General features: G+C 42.8%; 1 protein-coding gene across 1 annotated transcript in view; it reads left to right on the forward strand.

Moving 5' to 3' along the window:
* Positions 1 to 24,727, forward strand: part of LOC119340683 (MADS-box transcription factor 51-like) — a 47,746-nt gene extending 23,019 nt beyond the window's left edge. The window contains exons 3-6 of the mRNA XM_037612606.1: positions 23,512 to 23,573; positions 23,663 to 23,750; positions 24,048 to 24,089; positions 24,256 to 24,727. Of these exons, the coding sequence (XP_037468503.1) occupies positions 23,512 to 23,573; positions 23,663 to 23,750; positions 24,048 to 24,089; positions 24,256 to 24,324 (261 nt within the window). The 3' untranslated portion in view covers positions 24,325 to 24,727. The remainder of the gene's footprint in view (positions 1 to 23,511; positions 23,574 to 23,662; positions 23,751 to 24,047; positions 24,090 to 24,255) is intronic.
* Positions 24,728 to 25,396: the final 669 nt, after the last annotated feature.

Here is a 25,396-nt window from a genome sequence, read left to right on the forward strand (position 1 = left end):
TTGTGAGTTCGTTAACTAAAGTGTTCATTTACTCCGACTACGAGTTCACATACCGATATTGTATTTCATTTCAGTAATGTGAGTTAATTAGAAGCTAGAATGCAAAAGTTACAAATAGTTAGGTTTATAACCAAACTTGTCACACATATTGATACTCTTAGCAAACCTACAATGTCCAACACGTCACCTAGAATGACATCAAAGGTCTTGCCACCGACATAATGGAAGACACTCGCTTGCAAGCAAACACTACCGAGTACACCTCACTAGCTTCCGGCTTGTTTCCACATCTTACGCCGCTACCCGACACCACCTTTTAAAGTCGCGTGGTGAGATTCTCACTTGCTTGCATTATGCGATGCTACATCTTGGACATTCCTAAGCCGCTATCGATCAACAAGGCTAGTGCTCACGACCAAAATACTTCGTCCACATCTATCACTAGCAAAACCTCACTACATAAAAATGCAAGTCCCTGTCCTTCTACAAGGAAACTAGTCTCCAAGGCCATCTCCTCGAACAAGATAGCGACAAATACTCCAAAGTCACCCACTCTATTAGAATCGTATCTTGAGTTTTCACCATTGAATCCTTGAGTTTTCACCATTGAAATGTATATTTGGATTGGCCAGGCCTTTCCATTTGTTCGGACTTTTGGTTGCGTTGTCTAGTGCATGAAGCTTAACATGGTATCAGGGCCTAAGGTCTTGGGCTCAAGTCCTGGCTTTTGTAGTTTACCCAAAAATTTATGTTGCCCCCTGTGTGTCCACGTATAGGCCTCTTGAGCCATACCTCTAAGTCTATTCACATGTTGACTTCTTGTGTCACATGTGAGAGGGGGTGTTGAAGTGTATTTGTGGATTGCCTAGCCCTTTCCATCAATTTGAACTTTGGTTGTGTCGGCTAGTGCGTGAAGCTTAACATTCACTTCAAAAACCTCATGTGGCAGGAACAAAACTAGAGCGACACAACTATGTCCCTCAAGGGAGCCACCACTGTCGTCATCAACCGACACCAGAGTTAAGTTTTCGCCTGTAATGCCAACTACCACAAATAATGTATAGGACCTGATGCTCATAGTAGCTTCATGTCGTGTTGTGTATATCATGTGCTAATCAACACTCCCATCTCCCACATGAAGCTTCCCACTATAGTACCTTAAGTTATTATAGATATAATGGCACATGCCTATCCATTTTATCCATGTGAAGCCCACTGGATTGATATGCCACGACAGACCGCACGTGCCCACAATCATGTATGTGCTCACTCTACCATGTATGTGCATCTAAATTTCGAATACCAATAAAATTGATGTGTCCTAGCTTGCTCCACATGTGTAGTAGGATCCCACCGTCACTACAAATTGATCTTAGGAAAACCTAGGCCATGCGGCCATAGGACGTTATAGTCAGGTACACTCGAGAAGAGATGTAACCTCCACACCAGAATGGTAGCCATGTGCACCATAACTGCCTCCCTCATTCATGCCAACTCAAGAACCCACCATTCTAGATATGCTAGCTGATGCACCTCGCTAGCCAGCTACCATTCTAGATATGCATGCTTTCGCACCTTGCTGTACACCCACCACCACATCTAGATGTCACAACCATAGTGTACATTGGTCCATTCCTTGAGAAAAACAACTCACCAATTTGGCTGACTTGACCTCGGCATCATCAAGGAGAATGTGGTGTAGGGGTCATGGCACCTATGTTTTGCAAGAAGCATAGGAGACTAGTGTGGCCAAATAGTAAACTAGCACCAAGGTGACATGTAGGAATTATTATTCTTTTAAGATCAATGTCTATCTTGACAATTAGTTCCTTGATACCTATTTGCTTGAAATAATTTTTTTCTTTCATATTAGTGCCTTAACATCCAAGTCCTAACCTTTACTAAAATTTTCATGATGAAATCTTTGTAGTTGGATTATATAGTAAACATTAAAATTGATACGATGCAAGGTGGTGACCACAAGTGCCCAAATGACAATAGAACCTTTCAAGGGAAGTGTAAGCCATTATTGAACTTCAGGAGTTAAGGAAGGTGTTTACCATCCCCATAGCTATGCATGTTACTGAATGCAACTACATTGCACCCAAACCTATATTGGAAATAACTTAATCTGTTCGCTTCTTGGCACATGCTAATTGTAAAGGGTAACAAACTAAACTAGTAACTAAACAAGACGAAAAGACAAAAATAAAATGAAATAAGATTAAATTTACATACTAAATCATCCAAAACCAAGAACCAACAATTACTAAAATAGTAGACACATTAAAAAGGGGGTTCAAGTTTACAACCATCACAAAGGCTCAACAAGGGATAGAGAGGGGGATGTAGTGAGATGTCGCAACGTCAGCGAATAGGGCTATGACAATGAAGGATGGCAGATCCTCGCTTTGTATTTCTCATTTTTCCTTCATTCAAGGATGTGATGGATCTTAGTGGTGTGGAGGTATGGGCTAGGGCACAACCCCCCAAATGCCTAGGGATTGGACTAGAATAGGGTTAGGGCTGGATACCTCTTGGAGATGAATATAAGAATCGAGTTGACTCCTCTGTTTTGATCCAAGAGAACCAAGGTGAATTAGATGCCCCTTAAACCTTAGTTACCTCCCACATATGGAATAAAAACAAATGTCACCCAATCAAAGCTTGGACCGTGAAGACTAGGCCTTTTCTCCAGCTCTTCCTGCATGGTACAAATGGTCATACCACCTTGTACGGTCATACCCGAGCTCGTATTGTGCTATGCCCATTGCTCTAATGTGCTTACTTGGTAGCTTGATCATATTTTGCATACAACCTGAAATAGGGATGATCCTAAAAGGAAATTTTTTATTTCGTCATTTGAGCTCATTTTGAGGACTCTCATTCAATATACCAAATACAACCACAAATTGTGCTATGTTTTACTAAAAAATGGGTAGCAATTCCTGGTAAGTGCTTACAAGGGAGAAACAACTAAAAGACCCACAAAATACAGAAAAAGGGAAACAAAATAAAAGCAAAACTTAATGGGATATTTTGAGATAAATCTTGAGAGTATCATGGTTAAACTCAATGGAATGATGAGTATAAATAAAACTTATCACAATGTATTGGATATAAAGGGGGTATCACATCAAGGATACATGTACCTATGTTGGCATCCATCTTGTCATATGATGCATTGTTTAACTTGTTCAAATTCTACACTAAAGTTGTTTAGAGAGGAGACATGTAATGAAGAAAGTGTGTTCAAGACATAAACTAGAAATTTGTTGGAGAACGTAGCAGAAATTCAAAAACTTTCCTACGTAACACCAAGATCTATCTATGGAGAGACCAGCAACGAGTAGAAAGGAGAGTGCATCTACATACCCTTGTAGATCGCTAAGCGGAAGCGTTCAAGTGAACGGGTTTGATGGAGTCGTACTCGTCGTGATTCAGATCACCGATGATCCTAGTGCCGAACGGACGGCACCTCCGCGTTCAACACACGTACAGCTCGACGATGTCTCCCACGCCTTGATCCAACAAGGAGAGAGGGAGAGGTTGAGGAAGACTCCATCCAGCAGAAGCACAACGGCGTGGTGGTGATGGAGGAGCGTGGCAATCCTGCAGGGCTTCGCCAAGCACCTACGGGAGAGGAGGAGGTGTCACGGGAGGGAGGGAGGCGCCAAGGGCTCAGGTATGGATGCCCTCCCTCCCCTCCACTATATATAGGGGCAGGGGAGAGGGGGGAGGCACAGCCTTGCCCCTTCCTCCAAGAAAGGGGTGCGGCTAAGAGGGGGGAGGAGTCCATCCTCCCCAAGGCACCTCGGAGGTGCCTTCCCCCTTTAGGACTCTCCCCCTTTTCCTATACCTTGGCGCATGGGCCTCTAGGGGCTGGTGCCCTTGGCCCATGTAGGCCAAGGCGCACCCCCTACAGCCCATGTGGCCCCCAGGGCAGGTGGCCCCACCCGGTGGGCCCCCGGGACCCTTCCGGTGGTCCCGGTACAATACCGATGACCCTGAAACTTGTCCCGATGGCCGAAACAGGACTTCCTATATATAAATCTTTACCTCCGGACCATTCCGGAACTCCTCGTGACGTCCGAGATCTCATCCGGGACTCCGAACAACATTCGGTAACCACATACAAGCTTCCTTTATAACCCTAGCGTCATCGGACCTTAAGTGTGTAGACCCTACGGGTTCGGGAGACATGCAGACATGACCGAGATGTTCTCCGGTCAATAACCAACAGCGGGATTTGGATACCCATGTTGGCTCCCACATGTTCCACGATGATCTCATCGGATGAACCACGATGTCAAGGACTCAATCGATCCCGTATACAATTCCCTTTGTCTAGCGGTATGGTACTTGCCCGAGATTCGATCGTCGGTATACCGATACCTTGTTCAATCTCGTTACCGGCAAGTCTCTTTACTCGTTCCGTAACACATCATCCCGTGATCAACCCCTTGGTCACATTGTGCACATTATGATGATGTCCTACCGAGTGGGCCCAGAGATACCTCTCCGTTTACACGGAGTGACAAATCCCAATCTCGATTCGTGCCAACCCAACAGACACTTTCAGAGATACCCGTAGTGTACCTTTATAGCCACCCAGTTACGTTGTGACGTTTGGCACACCCAAAGCACTCCTACGGTATCCGGGAGTTGCACAATCTCACGGTCTAAGGAAATGATACTTGACATTAGAAAAGCTTTAGCATACGAACTACATGATCTTGTGCTAGGCTTAGGATTGGGTCTTGTCCATCACATCATTCTCCTAATGATGTGATCCCATTATCAACGACATCCAATGTCCATGGTCAGGAAACCGTAACCATCTATTGATTAACGAGCTAGTCAACTAGAGGCTTACTAGGGACATGGTGTTGTCTATGTATCCACACATGTATCTGAGTTTCCTATCAATACAATTCTAGCATGGATAATAAACGATTATCATGAACAAGGAAATATAATAATAATCAATTTATTATTGCCTCTAGGGCATATTTTCAACAGTCTCCCACTTGCACTAGAGTCAATAATCTAGTTCACATCGATATGTGATTAACACTCAAGGTCACATCCCCATGTGACTAACACCCAAAGAGTTTACTAGAGTCAATAATCTAGTTCACATTTACCATGTGATTAACACTCGATGAGTTCTGGGTTTGATCATGTTATGCTTGTGAGAGAGGTTATAGTTAACGGGTCTGAACCTTTCAGATCCGTGTGTGCTTTACAAATCTCTATGTCATCTCCTAGATGCAGCTACCACGTTCTATTTGGAGCTATTCCAAATAACTGTTCTACTTGGAGCTATTCTAAATTATTGGTCCATTATATGTATCCGGTTTCTCTACTCAGAGCTATCCGGATAGGTGTCAAGCTTGCATCGTCGTAACCTTTACGACGAACTCTTTTACCACCTCCATAATTGAGAAAATTCCTTAGTCCACTAGTTACTAAGGATAACTTTGACCGCTGTCCTGTGATCCATTCTTGGATCACTCTTGTACCCCTCGACTGACTCATGGTAAAGCACACTTCAGGTGCGGTACACAGCATAGCATACTGTAGAGCCTATGTCTTAAGCATAGGGGACGACCTTCGTTCCTTTCTCTCTATTCTGCCATGGTCGAGCTTTAAGTCTTAACTTCATACCTTACAACTCAGGCAAGAACTCCTTTGACTGATCCATCTTGAACACCTTCAAGATCACGTCAAGGCATGTGCTCATTTGAAAGTACTATTAAGCGTTTTGATCTATCCTTATAGATCTTGATGCTCAATGTTCAAGTAGCTTAATCCATGTTTTCCATTGAAAACACTTTCCAAATAACCCTATATGCTTTCTAGAAATTCTACGTCATTTCTGATCATTAATATGTCAACAACATATACTCATCAGAAATTCTATAGTGCTCCCACTCTCTTCTTTGGAAATACAAGTTTCTCATAAACTTTGTATACACATCAAAGCATACATTCCAACTCCGAGATGCTCACTCCAGTCCTCAGAAGGATTGCTGGAGCTTTGCATACTTATTAGCATATTTCAGGATAGACAAAACCTTCCGGTTGTATCACATACAACCTTTCCTCAAGAATCGTCGAGGAAACAATGTTTTGACATCCTATCTGCAAGATTTCATAAATAATGCAGTAATTGCTAATATAATTCCAACAGACTCTTAGCATCGCTATGAGTGAGAAAGTCTCATCGTAGTCAACTCCTTGAACTTGTCGAAAAACATCTTAACGACAAGTCGAGCTTTCTCAATGGTGACACTTACCATCATTGTCTGTCTTCCTTTCAAAATCCATATGTACCTAATAGCCTTACGACCATCAAGTAGTTCTTCCAAAGTCTACACTTTGTTTTCATACATGGATCCTCTCTCGGGTTTTATGGCCTTGAGCCATTTATCGGAATCCGGGCCCACCATCGCTTCTCCATAGCTCGTAGGTTCATTGTTGTCTAGCAACATGACTTCCAAGACAGGATTACGTACCACTCTAAAGTAGTACGCATCCTTGTCATCCCACGAGGTTCGGTAGTGACTTGATCCGAAACTTCATGATCACTATCATAAGCTTCCACTTCAATTGGTGTAGGTGCCACAGGAACAACTTCCTGTGCCCTGCTACACACTTGTTGAAGTGACAGTTCAATAACCTCATCAAGTCTCCACCATCCTCCCACTCAATTCTTTCGAGAGAAACTTTTCCTCGAGAAAGGACCCGATTCTAGAAACAATCCCTTATTGCTTTCGAATCTGAGACAGGAGGTATACCCAACTGTTTTGGGTGTCCTATGAAGATGCATTTATCCGCTTTGGGTTCGAGCTTATCAAGCTGAAACTTTTTCACATAAGCGTCGCAGCCCCAAACTTTTAAGAAACGACAACTTAGGTTTCTCTAAACCATAATTCAAACGGTGTTGTCTCAACGGAATTATGTGGTGCCCTATTTAAAGTGAATGTGGTTGTCTCTAATGCCTAACCCATGAACGATAGTGGTAAATCGATAAGAGACATCATGGTATGCACCATATCCAATAGGGTGCAACTATGACGTTTGGACACACCATCACACTATGGTGTTCCAGGCTGTATCAGTTGTGAAACAATTTCCACAATGTCTTAATTCTGTGCCAAACTCGTAACTCAGATATTCATCTCTATGATCATATCATAGACATTTTATCCTCTTGTCACAATGATCTTCTACTTCACTCTGAAATTATTTGAACCATTCAATAATTCAGACTTGTGTTTCATCAAGTAAATATTCTCAACATCTACTCGAATCATCTGTGAAGTAAGAACATAACGATATTCACTGCATGCCTCAGCACTCATTGGACTGCACACATCAAAATGTGTTACTTCCAATAAGTTGCTATCTTGTTCCATCTTACTGAAAACGAGGCTTTTCAGTCATCTTGCCCATGTGGTATGATTTGCATGTCCCAAGTGATTCAAAATCAAGTGAGTCAAAACGGTCCATTTGCATGGAGTTTCTTCATGCATATACACCAATAGACATGGTTCGCATGTCTCAAACTTTTCAAAAACGAGTGAGCCCAAAGATCCATCAATATGGAGCTTCTTCATGCGTTTTATACCGATATGACTTACGTGGCAGTGCCACAAGTAGGTGGTACTATCATTACTATCTTTTGGCATGAACATGTGTATCACTACGATCGAGATTTAATAAACCATTCATTTTAGGTGTAAGACCATTGAAGGTATTATTCAAATAAACAGAGTAACCATTATTCTCCTTAAATGAATAACCGTATTGCGATAGACGTAATCCAATCATGTCTATGCTCAACGCAAACACCAAATAACAATTATTTAGGTTTAACACCAATCTCTTTGGTAGAGGGAGCGTGCGATGCTTGATCATATCAAGCTTGGAAAAACTTCCAACACATATCGTCAGCTCACCTTTAGCTAGTCTCCGTTTATTCCGTAGCCTTTTGTTTGGAGTTACTAACACTTAGCAACCGAACCGGTATCTAATACCCTGGTGCTACTAGGAGTACTAGTAAAGTACACATCAACACAATGTATATGCAATATACTTCTATTTACCTTGCCAGCCTTCTTATCTACCAAGTATCTAGGGTAATTCTGCTCTAGTGGTTGTTCCCCTTATTACAGAAGCACTTAGTCTCGGGTTTGGGTTTTACCTTGGGTTTCTTCACTAGAGCAGCAGCTGATTTGCCGTTTCATGAAGTATTCCTTCTTGCCCTTGCCCTTCTTGAAACTAGTGGTTTCACCAACCATCAACAATTGATGCTCCTTCTTGATTTCTACTTTCGCGGTGTCAAACATCGCGAATACCTCAAGGATCATCATATCTACCCCTGATATGTTATAGTTCATCACGAAGCTCTAACAGCTTGGTGGCAATGACTTTGGAGAACCATCACTGTCTTATCTGGAAGATCAACTCCCACTCGATTCAAATGATTGTTGTACTCAGACAATATGAGCACAAGCTCAACAATTGAGCTTTTCTCCTTAGTTTGCAGGTTAAGAAAGTCATCGGAGGTCTTATACCTCTTGACATGGGCACGAGCCTGAAATCCCAATTTCAGCCCTCAAAACATCTCATATGTTTCGCGATGTTTCAAAAACGTCTTTGGTGCCTCAACTCTAAACCGTTTAACTGAACTATCACGTAGTTATCAAAACGTGTATGTCAGATGTTCGCAACAACCACAGACAACGTTCGAGGTTCAGCACACTGAGCGGTGCATTAAGGACATTAGCCTTCTATGAAGCAATGAGGACAATCCTCAGTTTACGGACCTAGTCCGCATAATTGCTACTATCAACTTTCAACTAATTTTTCTCTAGGAACATATCTAAACAGTAGAACTATAGCGTGAGCTACGACATAATTTGCAAAAGGTTCTTTTGACTATGTTCAGGATAATTAAGTTCATCTTATGAACTCCCACTCAGATAGACATCCCTCTAGTCATCTAAGTGATTACATGATCCAAGTCAAACTAGGCCGTGTCCGATCATCACGTAAGACGGACTAGTCATCATCGGTGAACATCTTCATGTTGATCGTATCTTCTATACGACTCATGTTCGACCTTTCGGTCTCCGTGTTCCGAAGCCATGTCTGTACATGCTAGGCTCGTCAAGTTAACCCTAAGTGTTTCGCGTGTGTTCTGAGGCCATGTCTGTACATGCTAGGCTCGTCAACACCCGTTGTATTTGAACGTCTGAATAAAACACCCAATCATCACGTGATGTTTTGAAACAGTGAACTGTCGCAATGGTGCACAGTTAGGGGAGAACACTTCTTGGAATTGTTGTAAGGGATCATCTTATTTACTACCATCGTTCTAAGCAAATAATATGTATAAACATGATAAACATCACATGCAATCAAATAGTGACATGATATGGCCATCATCACTTTGCTCCTTTTGATCTCCATCTTCGGGGCTCCATGATCATCATCGTCACCGGCATGACACCATGATCTCCATCATCATGATCTCCATCATCGTGTCTTCATGAAGTTGCCTCGCCAACTATTACTTCTACTACTATGGCTAACGGTTAGCAATAAAGTAAAGTAATTACATGACGTTTAAGTTGACACGCAGGTCACAAATAAATAAAGACAACTCCTATGGCTCCTGCCGGTTGTCATACTCATCGACATGCAAGTCGTGATTCCTATTACAAGAACATGATCAATCTCATACATCACATATATCATTCATCACATCCTTTTTGGCCATATCACATCACATAGCATACCCTGCAAAAACAAGTTAGACGTCCTCTAATTGTTGTTTGCATGTTTTACGTGGCTGCTATGGGTTTCTAGCAAGAACGTTTCTTACCTACGCATGAACCACAACGTGATATGCCAATTGCTATTTACCCTTCATAAGGACCCTTTTCATCGAATCCGATCCGACTAAAGTGGGAGAGACAGACACCCGCCAGCCACCTTATGCAACTAGTGCATGTTTGTCGGTGGAACCGGTCTCACGTAAGCGTACGTGTAAGGTTGGTCCGGGCCGCTTCATCCCACGATGCCGCCGAATCAAGATAAGACTAGTAACGGCAAGCATATAGAACAATATCGACGCCCACAACTACTTTGTGTTCTACTCGTGCAAAGAATCTACGCAATAGACCTAGCTCATGATGCCACTGTTGGGGAACGTAGCAGAAATTCAAAATTTTTCCTACGTAACACCAAGATCTATCTATGGAGAGACCAGCAACGAGTAGAAAGGAGAGTGCATCTACATACCCTTGTAGATCGCTAAGCGGAAGCATTCAAGTGAACGGGTTTGATGGAGTCGTACTCGTCGTGATTCAGATCACCGATGATCCTAGTGCCGAACGGACGGCACCTCCGCGTTCAACACACGTACAGCTCGACGATGTCTCCCATGCCTTGATCTAGCAAGGAGAGAGGGAGAGGTTGAGGAAGACTCCATCCAGCAGCAGCACAACGGCGTGGTGGTGATGGAGGAGCGTGGCAATCCTGCAGGGCTTCGCCAAGCACCTACGGGAGAGGAGGAGGTGTCACGGGAGGGAGGGAGGCGCCAAGGGCTCAGGTATGGATGCCCTCCCTCCCCTCCACTATATATAGGGGCAGGGGAGAGGGGGGAGGCGCAGCCTTGCCCCTTCCTCCAAGAAAGGGGTGCGGCTAAGAGGGGGGGAGGAGTCCATCCTCCCCAAGGCACCTCGGAGGTGCCTTCCCCCTTTAGGACTCTCCCCCTTTTCCTATATCTTGGCGCATGGGCCTCTAGGGGCTGGTGCCCTTGGCCCATGTAGGCCAAGGCGCACCCCCTACAGCCCATGTGGCCCCCAGGGCAGGTGGCCCCACCCGGTGGGCCCCCGGGACCCTTCCGGTGGTCCCGGTACAATACCGATGACCCCGAAACTTGTCCCGATGGCCGAAACAGGACTTCCTATATATAAATCTTTACCTCCGGACCATTCCGGAACTCCTCGTGACGTCCGAGATCTCATCCGGGACTCCGAACAACATTCGGTAACCACATACAAGCTTCCTTTATAACCCTAGCGTCATCGGACCTTAAGTGTGTAGACCCTACGGGTTCGGGAGACATGCAGACATGACCGAGATGTTCTCCGGTCAATAACCAACAGCGGGATCTGGATACCCATGTTGGCTCCCACATGTTCCACGATGATCTCATCGGATGAACCACGATGTCAAGGACTCAATCGATCCCGTATACAATTCCCTTTGTCTAGCGGTATGGTACTTGCCCGAGATTCGATCGTCGGTATACCGATACCTTGTTCAATCTCGTTACCGGCAAGTCTCTTTACTCGTTCCGTAACACATCATCCCGTGATCAACCCCTTGGTCACATTGTGCACATTATGATGATGTCCTACCGAGTGGGCCCAGAGATACCTCTCCGTTTACACGGAGTGACAAATCCCAATCTCGATTCGTGCCAACCCAACAGACACTTTCAGAGATACCCGTAGTGTACCTTTATAGCCACCCAGTTACGTTGTGACGTTTGGAACACCCAAAGCACTCCTACGGTATCCGGGAGTTGCACAATCTCATGGTCTAAGGAAATGATACTTGACATTAGAAAAGCTTTAGCATACGAACTACATGATCTTGTGCTAGGCTTAGGATTGGGTCTTGTCCATCACATCATTCTCCTAATGATGTGATCCCGTTATCAACGACATCCAATGTCCATGGTCAGGAAACCGTAACCATCTATTGATTAACGAGCTAGTCAACTAGAGGCTTACTAGGGACATGGTGTTGTCTATGTATCCACACATGTATCTGAGTTTCCTATCAATACAATTCTAGCATGGATAATAAACGATTATCATGAACAAGGAAATATAATAATAATCAATTTATTATTGCCTCTAGGGCATATTTCCAACAGTCTCCCACTTGCACTAGAGCCAATAATCTAGTTCACATCGATATGTGATTAACACTCAAGGTCACATCCCCATGTGACTAACACCCAAAGAGTTTACTAGAGTCAATAATCTAGTTCACATTTAACATGTGATTAACACTCGATGAGTTCTGGGTTTGATCATGTTATGCTTGTGAGAGAGGTTATAGTCAACGGGTCTGAACCTTTCAGATCCGTGTGTGCTTTACAAATCTCTATGTCATCTCCTAGATGCAGCTACCACGTTCTATTTGGAGCTATTCCAAATAACTGTTCTACTTGGAGCTATTCTAAATTGTTGCTCCATTATACGTATCCGGTATCTCTACTCAGAGCTATCCGGATAGGTGTTAAGCTTGCATCGACGTAACCCTTTACGACGAACTCTTTTACCACCTCCATAATTGAGAAAATTCCTTAGTCCACTAGTTACTAAGGATAACTTTGACCGCTGTCCTGTGATCCATTCTTGGATCACTCTTGTACCCCTTGACTGACTCATGGTAAAGCACACTTCAGGTGCGGTACACAGCATAGCATACTGTAGAGCCTATGTCTTAAGCATAGGGGACGACCTTCGTTCCTTTCTCTCTATTCTGCCATGGTCGAGCTTTAAGTCTTAACTTCATACCTTACAACTCAGGCAAGAACTCCTTCTTTGACTGATCCATCTTGAACACCTTCAAGATCACGTCAAGGCATGTGCTCACGTCAAGATCACGTCGGTATACCGATACCTTGTTCAATCTCGTTACCGGCAAGTCTCTTTACTCGTTCCGTAACACATCATCCCGTGATCAACCCCTTGGTCACATTGTGCACATTATGATGATGTCCTACCGAGTGGGCCCAGAGATACCTCTCCGTTTACACGGAGTGACAAAATCCCAATCTCGATTCGTGCCAACCCAACAGACACTTTCAGAGATACCCGTAGTGTACCTTTATAGCCACCCAGTTACGTTGTGACGTTTGGCACACCCAAAGCACTCCTACGGTATCCGGGAGTTGCACAATCTCATGGTCTAAGGAAATGATACTTGACATTAGAAAAGCTTTAGCATACGAACTACATGATCTTGTGCTAGGCTTAGGATTGGGTCTTGTCCATCACATCATTCTCCTAATGATGTGATCCCGTTATCAACGACATCCAATGTCCATGGTCAGGAAACCGTAACCATCTATTGATTAACGAGCTAGTCAACTAGAGGCTTACTAGGGACATGGTGTTGTCTATGTATCCACACATGTATCTGAGTTTCCTATCAATACAATTCTAGCATGGATAATAAACGATTATCATGAACAAGGAAATATAATAATAATCAATTTATTATTGCCTCTAGGGCATATTTCCAACAAAATTGTTGTCGCCTATCATCTCAATAGAAAATTAAGGAACAAAACCTATTATACCCTATTAAATCTCAAAATTCACTACAATAAGCGCTGCAAAAAGAGAAGCTGACAAATCAATGGAAAGCTTTATCCGAAAGAGATCATCAGAAACTCCTAACCATAGCTCTCGTATTCCTCAAATACTTTTCATCACACTAGCTTCAACCCTAGAGAAGATCCATTACAAGAGTATGAGCTCGCCTTGTCAGCATCCTAACACCACCTTCAAAATTGCTTTATCCTCATCCTTTGTAAACCTATCAAAAAGCAAAATATGGAAATCATCTCATGAGAGTATTTAGTGATGTGCCCCTGCTGAGGCTCACCTAGTAGAAGAGCACCTAGTTACCTTAGCCTTGGCGGCCAGGGTTTAGTATTTGTCGATGGTAGTGACACGGTTCGCACCTAGTCACCTTAGCCTTGGCGGCCAGGGTTTAGTATTTGTCGGTGGTAGTGACACGGTTTACACACTAGCAACAAGATGGCATGCATAAAGACTACATATGATTAAGACCAATGTCTATCTTGAAAATTGGTTCCCAAACATCTTCATGCTTGAGACTAAGATATTCTTTCATCTTAATATCCTTAACTTACAACTCACTTACTTTGTAGTAATTTTCTTGTTAAACACTTTGTACTTGATCATATAAAAACAAGCTAATTTCTATGCTTCAAGGATAAAAGATATATCAGAAGAAGTCCTTAGCTTCCAACTCTGCTAGTTTTATAATATCTTTCTTGATGAAAAGAAAATTTGCTATTTTCAAGGATAAAATATATATGACTAAAAGTGGTTGACATATCAATGACACACCTATAGTGACATACATCTTTTATATGATGTATTTCCCGGATCTAAATGAGCAGTTCAAAGAGGAGACATAAATGAACAAAGCAAGTTGCGCACACTAATATGAAACATGTTGTTCCCTATCAACTTGACATAACACTAAGGGGATAAACAGGTTAGCACATATTACATCCCAAATTCACAATCATTTGCACTCCTCAAAATAACTACCAACCGAATTCAACACAAATCTATCCAAGGGGGGACCAATCGGTCATCCCAACCATATCCATTGTATTCCTCAAATCACCCTTGTAAAATCAGCTTCGTCCACAAAGGCGGAAGATTTCTTGCCTCACTAAAAAAGGCCAAGCTCTTCTTATTAGCACTTTAGCAACACCCTTGAAAATGTCGCATTCTTCTGTATTTTGTAAATGTGTCCAATATTGAATATAAGAATGTGTCCTGAAAACTATGTTATGTGGGATTGCAATGATGTATCCCTCATGATACCTAGACAATGGAAGAACACCTTCTCCATGTAGCTAGCCCCACCTCTACATGGGCGAGGGGATGCAAAGAGGCATCAACAGCTAGGGTTTTGTCTAACTATAGTTGTTCGATGGTCGACACAACAGATGTGTGTGAACAAAGTAGTGGATCATTTAATAAACAATGAAATTACTACGCTTGAAGGATACAATATATATGAGATAAAGTGGAAACATCCATGGTACATGTATGTTGACATCCATTGTGTCATATCATCTATTGTACAACTCATTGTCAAGATCTAAAATAATTCAAAGAGAATATCATATAGGAAGAAAGTGAGTTAAACACACTTATCTGAAACCCCTTGTTCCCTATCCACTCGATGAAAAGCAGAGGGAAAAGACTATGAACAACTATCATATCTCAAATTTACTATGATAAGCATTCTCAAAATTAACCACCAACCAAATGAATAAAAAACATTATCCAAAAGGGGACAAGTTGACAATCCCAACCATAACATTCATATCCTTGAATCACCCTCATCCCACTAACTTCACCAACAAGGTAGAGGATTCATTGCATATAGTAAATACAACAATAGATCATCTCATCAGCATATTACGATGATCCTTCACATGTATTTATCTTCTTTATTCCTCGAACCTATCAAATACTAAACAACAAGCAATCTGTGAGTTATCTCATGTGGAGATGTAAGGACTTTCATTTCATGCAATGCATCATTAGGTGTAATTTGTAGATGGGCCAACATATAATTGATAGACAATCCATAAAGAAGCAATCTCCCCGTGGAAAAGGACATGTTGGCGGGGATCTGTCCTAAGGTTTAGAGGGTTTTTAGGTTTGATAGTTTAAGCACAAAAGGCTAGTTGATCCTTACACAATCAAGCATGTCGAATAAGTAGAGAAACGAAAATATAACAAGTTGCATGAATGTAAGTTAGTAAGGTAGAATGTGCAAACATAGGTTGACACAATGATGTTGGTGATGTCCTACACCCACCTTGATGGAGGCTTCGAACCAACGGTTCCAGGATCACAAGGGTCCTGGTTGTGTCGCCTACCAAGTGGCCCACGGAGCACAACTAACCTATTCCACAATGGCTTGCTCTTAGAAGCCTCACTAAAGGGTTGTTTAGATACCTAGATTTTAATTGATCAATTTGCCTAAACACAATTATGTTTGTAACTAACTAATTTTTTAGGTCATCATAACAAATTTAAAGATAAGTAAATTTTAGTTTTCCTAAAACCAAAAGACGAGTTTATGGAAAAACTATAATTAAATAGTTTTCTATAAACCCCTTAGCATATATCTTGCAGCCGTTCTCATCCAATCAAGATTATACACATATTTTTTCCTAACAAAATTATTAATAAAACTATTTTTCTAAAAAATCCTACTGAGAGCATTTTATTAAAACTAGGCGGTAATTTTGGTTATCCAAATAACCACCAAGGGTAAATTTTCCTGAAGTTGGCAATCTCCGAGCCCATACAAACTCTCCAGTCCTTCACATGTAGAACTTTATAGGAACTCAAGTGACTCCTAGCCATCCGGGTTGCACTCACCATCCAAGAGTAACAAGCAAAGCAAAGTCACTGGATAAGAACTCCTTGAATGATCATCAATCAAACCTTATCTCAAGAATCCATGGATCACTCTCTCATAAGGATAGGATTGTGGTGAAAGGAGATGATCTTGAGGTGTAGGCATTTAGTAAAGGGGAGTTGTTGGCCTTTAAAGAACCAAGAAATGAAAATGGAATCATCCAACTTATTTCTTTTTTCTTTCCTTGGATCTTGCTTCTATATGTGGTAGATGGATGGAGTGGAGGAAGTGGTTGGTTCAGGTGGAATGAACAAGGGTGGATGAAATGGATGGATGGAGGCATGAAAAGGTATGAGAGGATATTCATAGAGAAGATCCAAAATCTGACTGTCACTCAAAAAGTACCTAGGTTCAAAAGTACCAGAAGAAAACTTGTGGGACTACCAAACAAGTTCAAATAAATTTGAAAAGTCAGGCCAATGTTTAGGAACTAGATGAACTATAGTACTCTGAAGTACCGGCAAAATAATGAGTGGTGGTTCTGAATGAAAAAAGTAGAAGCTTTTCTACAAAGATAGAGTGATTTGGAGGTACCAGATAAAATCAATCGCTTAGTTGTACTATAGTAAACAAAGCAGTTCTAAGAATAAGAATTTACAGAAAAGAAGTAAGACAAAACTCAGGGGTACTAGCTGAAAATGTGTTGCGGCGCTGAAACTAAACTGTGACTATCATAGGAGCAAACTGAAATGACTCGGAAGCACTGAGAAAAAATGTTGTGCTTGGAAGTGCGGGAGCAAACATATAATGTTACGTTGGAATGGTTCAACAGTTATAGAATGAAAGAAACTGTGGTCCCAAACTGTTCAAATTGAGTTTGTTCTCTGAGTATGAATAATGCTAAGGGACTCAATAGCACCAAAAGATAAATATTTATAGGTACCAGGGGCAAAGAGAAATTCATAAAAAGGAATGAATAAGGTGCGAATTTTGGAGGATTGTGTCTTAGGATATGTTCTTGGACTTAAGACCAAAGTACTTTGCTTTTTCCTCTCTTCACATTATGGTTGTCCTACACTCAATGTGAATCTTGGATTGACTAAAAGCCTGTAAAATACATGCTAAGAGCTTTATGTAGACATCAAGTTGAAAAGTTGCAGGTAGGGTTCATCAATGATCTTCCACTTATAAAAAAGCATGATACACCATAATATCACATGCTATACCAGAATAAACACAATGAAACATTAGTCTCTCAATTACTTTGTCATAAATCAACAGAACCACTAGGGTATAATAGAGATGCACTTTCAACATGCATCAACTAGAACAATTGTACCAAATAGTTAGGAATCAAAAAAGTGTAAAACAAGGTGCCCCTCCCCACAAAAAAGACCCTAGCAATGGTGTAGTCGAAACCAAATGATGACAAGATTCCAGGTTTTCATGAAGAAACATATGGAGATCCAACCATTTTCTACTGTCTTTGATGAGTAGAGCATTCAGGAAAAGTTTTCGTGTGAAAATTTGAATCAATGGGAATCTTAGCTTTGCAAATCCATTTAACACCAAAAGTCCCAACATTTTTATGCTCACGGGCGAACAAAGGATGATACGGGTTACTATGCGGCCCGCCTCAGAGGGGACTAGGCGGAGTGGGAGGGAATTGTTTTGTTTTTGTTTACGTTTGTTATCCCAATTTTGTGTCCTACTTATGGTGGCTAAGCGAAGGCGCCCTAAAGTCATAATAATGTCCTTCCCGCCACTCCCCACTCCAGCGGTGCTTCCAACAATGACAGAAGGTCCATAAAGCTTTGGTACCGGCGGATCCGATTGGATTGGGCAGTTTATTTAGATGAAGTGGATGCCAGACCGCTGGTTCGAGCGACGGTGATGGCGCTCTGGCGTTGATCCGAAGGATGGTGGTTGCTTGGGTGGCGACCATGACTCGATGTTCGACCTCCATTATCTGGTGGAGAGATCTAGATCTGGAAGAAGTGCTCGAATCCCTCAGTCGGCATGCTTCTATGATTCTAGTGATGACTTTGATTCCAGGATGTAGGTTCAAAGGGGCCTTTGACCTATTAAGAGAATGTCCTAGTAGCATAGGACCACATCGCCATCCGAGCATCCGAGCGGAGGGCAGCCTTATTGGAACGCAAAGGACGCTGTTGCGTCCCCGTACTTGTAGATGGGATCGCGACCACCGACGCCTTGCCATCGGAACTAGGATTGAAGTTTACTACTCCAACGCCATCACCGTATGATCCAACTGCACTCAAGGCTCTCTTGGATACCGTTGGGGCACCGTCCAACAGCAATACCCGATTGTCCAGGTGTATTGATCAAGTCAACCATGGATCATTGAGTGGGGTGCCAATCACGGAGTATGGGCCTATCATCAGAGACCTATACAAACAACACAACAAGAAGAATGGTGGCAAGCCCTTCATATTGCACCATTGCTACAAGAACTAGCTGGCAATGAGGAATGAATCCAGAGGAACTTTGAGACCATGCCGAAGAGGTCATTTTTTTGAAAAGGGGGTTTGCCCCGACCTCTGCATCAGAACAATGCAGACGGCCATATTATTGACAATCAAAAGGTCCAACATAAGTCTCGAGGTCTCAAACAAAAGGAAAAAATGCTCACAAAGAGCATGAATGCAAAAACAGGATAGCCACAACCGGCAGGCAAAACAAAAGATAGGAAACTAACACCTATCCTGTTACATGACCGCCATCCAAACCGGTTGAAGATAGCCCGTGCTACCGTCTCCCATCGGATAGATCCAGTAACCAAATGCTCCCTCGCCTCCGTCGGAGTGAGTAGCAACCACATACGGATGAGTGTAGTGGCCCGAAAAATAACCTGCAAGAAATGAATATTTGTTGTTCTGTTAAAAGCCAAGTCGTTTCTACAGTTCCAAACTGCCCATAATAAAGCACATACTCCTACACGGATATGTCTCGCTGTTTCTGCATCAATCCCATCTAGCCACGTCCCAAATAACGTGTTGATGGAATTCGGAGGAGTAATATTAAAAGCTATGTGGAACGACTTCCACAATTTTTTGGCCAATGGGCAGTCAAAAAAGAGGTGTTTGATTGATTCATCACTATCACAGAAACTACATCTTTTAGATCCAGTCATATTTCATTTCGCCAAATTGTCCTTCGTTAGGATAACTTGTTTGTGGACAAACAACATAAACACTTTGATTTTTAAAGGCACTTTGACTTTCCAAACATGTTTCGAACGAGGAATAGCGCTAGTGTTGATAATATCCAAATACATGGATTTAACCGAAAACTCACCATTCTTAGCTAGCTTCCAGCGCAACTGATCGGGCTGTTGAGAAAGGTGGGCATCCATCAATCTTCTCACAAGATGGAGCCATGCTTCCCAACGATTTCCTGCTACCATCCTCCTGAATTGAATATTAAGAGGATTGGACTGTAATACTGTTGCAATGTAAGCGTCTCTTCACTGAACAATATTATAGAGAGAAGGATATTTGAGTGCAAGGGGCGTCTCCCCTAGCCATGTGTCCTCCCAGAATTTTGTGGAAGTACCATTTCCAACTACAAATTTTGTCATGTTAAAAAAGACTGATTTCACTCTCATCAGTCCCTTCCAAAAAGGCGAATCAGTCGGTCTTACCGTCACCTGGGACAAGGTTTTGGACTGAAGGTACTTATTACGAAGAATCCGGGCCCAAGTGGCATCCGTCTCTACAGATAACTTATACAGCCACTTGCTGAGAAGACATATGTTCTTCACCTCTAAATTTTCAATGCCTAGACCCCCTTGATCTTTCGGCCTACAAATGATATCCCACTTAGCGAGTCTGTATCTTCGTTTTAATTCATCGCTCTGCCAGAAGAAGCGCGATCGATAGAAATCTAGCCTTTTTCGTACTCCAACTGGTACTTCAAAAAAGGACAAGAGAAACATAGGCATACTTGTGAGAACCGAATTAATCAGAATCAGTCGTCCTCCGTATGACATAAGCTTGCCCTTCCAGCAGCTCAATTTTTTCCAAATCGATCTTCAATGCACTTCCACTCCTTGTTGGAAAGCTTGCGATGGTGGATTGGTATACCCAAATACATGAAGGGTAAAGACCCCAATTCGCACCCGAACAATTCCTTGTAAGCTTCTTGTTCTTCTTTAGCTCTTCCAAAGCAGAACAATTCACTTTTATGGAAATTAATCTTTAACCCCGATAATTGTTCGAACAAGCACAACACCAGCTTCATGTTTCTAGCTTTAGCCAAATCATGCTCCATGAAGATGATAGTATCATCAGCGTACTGTAGGATAGACACTCCTCCGTCAACTAAATGCGGAACGAGGCCACCTACCTGGCCATCATCCTTAGCCCTTCCTATTAGGATTGTCAACATGTCAACGACTATGTTGGACAGAATCGGTGACATCGGATCTCCTTGTCTCAGACCCTTGTGTGTCTGGAAATAATGACCTATGTCATCATTTACCCTGATTCCAACACTCCCTTTTTGCGTGAAAGAGTCTACCTGGTCCCTCCAGGCCTGATCGAATCCTTTCATACTCAAGGCCTGCTGAAGAAATGGCCATTTTACCTTGTCGTACGCTTTCTCAAAATCCACTTTGAAAACCACCCCATCTAGTTTTTCGTGTGGATTTCATGGAGCGTTTCATGTAGGACCACAGCCCCTTCTAGGATGTTTCTGTCCAGCAAGAAAGCAGTTTGAGACGGCTGCACCACAAAATGCGCAATCTGCGTAAGCCTATTAGTCCCAACTTTGGTGAAAATTTTAAAGCTAACATTAAGAAGACAGATCGTCCTAAATTGCTCAATCCTCACGGCCTCTGTTTTCTTTGGAAGCAAAGTAATTGTTCCGAAGTTCAAGTGAAACAGCTGCAACTGTCCCGAGAATAAATCCTGGAACATCGGGAGCAAGTCCTCCTTAATGATGTGCCAGCACTTTTTATAAAAATCCGCCGGAAAACCATCCGGTCTTGGAGCTTTATTATTCTTCATTTGTGAAATTGCTTCAAACACCTCTTTCTCCAAAAATGGGGTTGTCAAAATATCGTTCTCATCCGCTGCGAGTTGAGGAACATCCTCAACCCTCGACTCATCCAAGGATACGAAATTATCCTCGGGAGGCCCAAACAACTGCTTATAGTAATTGGTGATATATACTTTTAGGTTCTCCTGTCCTAAAATCGTCCCCTCATTTTGCTCAAGCTGAAAGATTCTCTTCTTTCGATGCTTGCCATTCGCAATCATGTGGAAGAATTGTGTGTTATCATCCCCTTGGACGATTTTGCGAACTTTAGTCACAGTGCCCACTTCAATTCCTCCTCATGAAGCAGTTCTTTCAGTCTTAATTCTGCCTCCACTTTAGTGTCCAGCTCTCTGGTATCTAAAATGGAGGACTAGGCTTTTAAATCTAGGGATTGAATAAGTAAAAGGAGCCTTTCCTTCTCAGCCTTATATATCCCACTCAGGTGTTTGGCCCACCCCCGTAAGAACTGACTTAAATGCCTAATCTTATTCTGCCATCTCTCAACATTCGATCTCCCTCCTGAATCTTTAGCCCATTCTCTTGCTATTAGATCCAGGAACCCTTCTCTTTCAAACCACGCTGATTCGAAAGAAAATGTATTCTTGTTCCCCACATGCGTTGCCGAAGAGGTCATGGATTACCATATCCGTCGAAGCTGATAACGAGGAGGATGAACACCCTTTCAGGAGGCAGGACGGTAATTAACAAGATTGCAAAAGAGAGGAAGAAGCATGGAGGCGTCGACGCCTACAAAGATGAGCTTGATGCTATGGTTGAGAGCAAGAAAGCATTGGCAGCCAAACGCAAAGAAGACGGGACGGCAAAGTGGAACGAGCTCAAGTGCTTGGAGGACGAGAAGTGGAGGTCCAAGTTGGTGGCCGAAGAGAGGAAGGTGAAGGAGGAGGAGCGTAGGATTGCACTCAAGGATGAAAGGCTTGCAAAAGATAAGAAGCCCGAAGAGAGGGTTATCATGTTCATGGACCCTAACGCGATGGATGCCACGGCAAGGAAGTATTGGGAACTCACTCATTTAGAGATCATAGCCCAATCGGAGGCCTCTCGTGGGGGTGATGGTGGTGGCCATGGGGGTGATGGTGGTGGCCATGGGGGTGATGGTGGTGTCTATGGAGGTGATGATGGTGGTGGCCGTGGGGGTGGTGATGTTTTCTTTGGAGATGATGAGCACGAAAGTGCTTCGAACGTTCAGCCGAAACATGCCTTTGGTAGGGCCGAATCCACGACATAAGACATGCAATGTTGTGGTGATTTTGGATCAAATTTGATCGATGTGGTGCCTTTTGGATGAACTTTGTGCATGTTTTAATTTGAATTTCTCGATGATATGAACTATATGCATGTTTATATGGTCGATTTGTTGTGTACGTTGAATTTGAATCGTTCGAATGCTTGATGAATTATTGTGCAATTCTTTGAAATGTATGTGATAAAGGTTGGAAGAATTTGTCAATTTGTTTAGAGAGTTAAATATAGGGGTTCAGCTAGGTTCCGCAACCTTTAGCGGAGCAAATTTTGAAGGAGTTAAGTATATGGAGGCATATAAGGAGTTAAGATATAAGGAATCAGCTAGAGATGCTCTTAGTGGTAAAAACACTGTTTTATTTAGGGCCTAAATGATACTATTCTAATTCTAAGGAATGATTTTCAGACCAAAAACAGCCTCTCCCAATCATTCTCCAATAGTTAAGTTGTTGGTAGCAGATGACCATCTTCCAAAGTGAAACTAAACCCAGGTGTAAAGAAAGAAGCAGTCAATACAGATATTTGACAAGGAAGACGTCACATAAAAGTTTCTATTTTAAGCCAAGTATCGTCCCAGGAGAATGGGGCTTCCTGTTTTAATCCTAGATCCTGTTTCTAGCTTCAATTAAGCACTTGACAAAGGAAACACGACTGTAGAAACAAAAAGGGTATGATGGAGATGATATTTATCAGCGATTGAAAGCAATCTCGAAGTAAACAGCTTGCGTTCAAATTTTCGGGTTTGAATTCAATCTTTGGTAGGTCCATTTTGTTGGCTAATTAGGTATATAACCAGCTGCGGTAGAGAATTAATGCTGGTAAAGTTGGTAAGCATGCATCGGAGATTTAGTTCCACCTCCATACCTGTACTGTTGTAATGGATTTATTCATGCTTGGTTTCTGTAGCAAGTTACTAACCAGTTCTTTCGATTCTTTGGACAGTTTGATCTGAACGAGCAGCCAGCTCCGGAGTCAGTATCTGAACTAAATAGCTTCGCTCAAATGTAATTACTCATCCATCACACATCCATACACTGATCGACGCTGTGCCTAAGATTATATATTTCGCATTACACACACTGTCTAATTTCAGGGCCTTGGAACTAGATGTTAAAGAGATGAGCATGGCTGAGCTAACCCGCTTCGAGGAAATTGTTACAGAAGCATTGGCAGCTGTTAAGGTCAGCTAGTTTTTTTTTTTATCTCCACAGCATTCTAGCGTGAGCTTTTTTACAGTACCCTTGTACTCCCTCCAGCAGAGATGGAGTACCACTAAAATCTGACCCTTCACTTAGAAGGGTAGTTCAGTCCTTTCTCCTCATGGATGGCTCACATTCATTTAGGGGTACTGTAAAGGAGCTCTCTAGCGTACATTTGAAGTTCACCTGCATAACAATTTCATTTGCAATGTTAATGAATGGTGCACGTATATATACAAAAATGTTTGAGAGCTGCTTATTTTTTTTGTGTGTGTGCAGAGCATCCGTATTATGAAGGTGGCTGAGCTCACCCAAACTGAGGTTAGTTTGAGAACGCTGAAGCTCCAGTATTTTCTCTAAGGCAACTAAAGTTTCAGTATTGATGGATGAACATAGTAAACATATCAATTGTTCATTCACAGTTAGTCTTCATACAATCATACATTGGTTAAGTTACTTTATATTCTTGTTGTTCTTCTGTTCATAGGCGAGATTAAAGAGAGATCCACAGAAGAAAGGGGACAACTGGTCGGGCCAAGAGTCAGGAAAAGAGTGAGCATATACGTAGGCACAGTCTACATCTGCATCCAGACGTTCAGAACCTGCAGCCAATGTTCATGCTTGCAATAGCCGACTCGGTTTATTGCCTAAGATTAGAATGACCTCCTCAGGAAAGAAGCAGTGGGAGCTCTGCTACTGCTATATATCGCCTAAGAACACCGAGCACAAGTATCTTGTATCAAATTCAAATACGCCTTTCTTACGATACAGCCGGGGCTCTGCTATTTATTGCCATAAGAGCAATTCGAGAATCATCATGTTGTTGTATTGTATCGAACATTTGTTTTCGTTCCGTACATGTACATGCTTGTACTTGCATTCGTTTGCACGAGCTCGAGTTCATATGGTGTAAATCCTGGCAAAATATTAGTAAGAAGAAATGAATTATCTGACGAAAAGTTGGTAGTTGCTTCCACCCCTTCCACCGATTCATATCCTTTCCTACCGGTTTTTTTTCTATGCACTCTCCCACCGGTTTTTCCATACTCATGCGTCCTACGATCTCTTCCGCAGTGTCCATCCTTCAGCACTTCAGCAGATCTATTTCCTTCCTCCGAGTCCTGATCCCGAACAAACCGCGGCTTCCAACCTGCCGCCGCTCGCCCGCACCTCCGCGACCTCCTCTCTCACCTAGCCCCACGATCGCCTCTCTCTTTTTCTCCCACGGCGCCCACGGCGCCTCAAGGGAACTGACATGTGCTCGACTTCCTCATGGGGCTTAATGCCTGCTGCGGGTGCGCCCGGGCTCGCTGCCCCCTTCCCTTGTACGCCACGGCCTGCACCACCGCGAGCGCGACCTGTAGCGTGCAGCTCTAGGGTGGTGATGAAGAAGCCGTTTTCTTTCGAAGGCGTTTCTTTCTTCCGCCAGAAGAAAGAAAAGGCGAACGCCGCCAGGAGTCTTTCCCGCCACCGCCGTCCGGCGGCTCCCCTTCGCCGGCGGCCACGGTCGTCTCGTCGGTGGTGAGGGGGGTCGCCGGATCCATGCGCGTGGATCGTTTTTTCTTTTGTAGATTAGGATTTTAGGCCGTTCATCGTCTTGGCTTCGGCGGCGGCGGTGGCGGCGTTGA

Source organism: Triticum dicoccoides, chromosome 7B, assembly GCF_002162155.2.
Source record: "Triticum dicoccoides isolate Atlit2015 ecotype Zavitan chromosome 7B, WEW_v2.0, whole genome shotgun sequence".
Classification (NCBI taxonomy): domain Eukaryota; kingdom Viridiplantae; phylum Streptophyta; class Magnoliopsida; order Poales; family Poaceae; genus Triticum; species Triticum dicoccoides.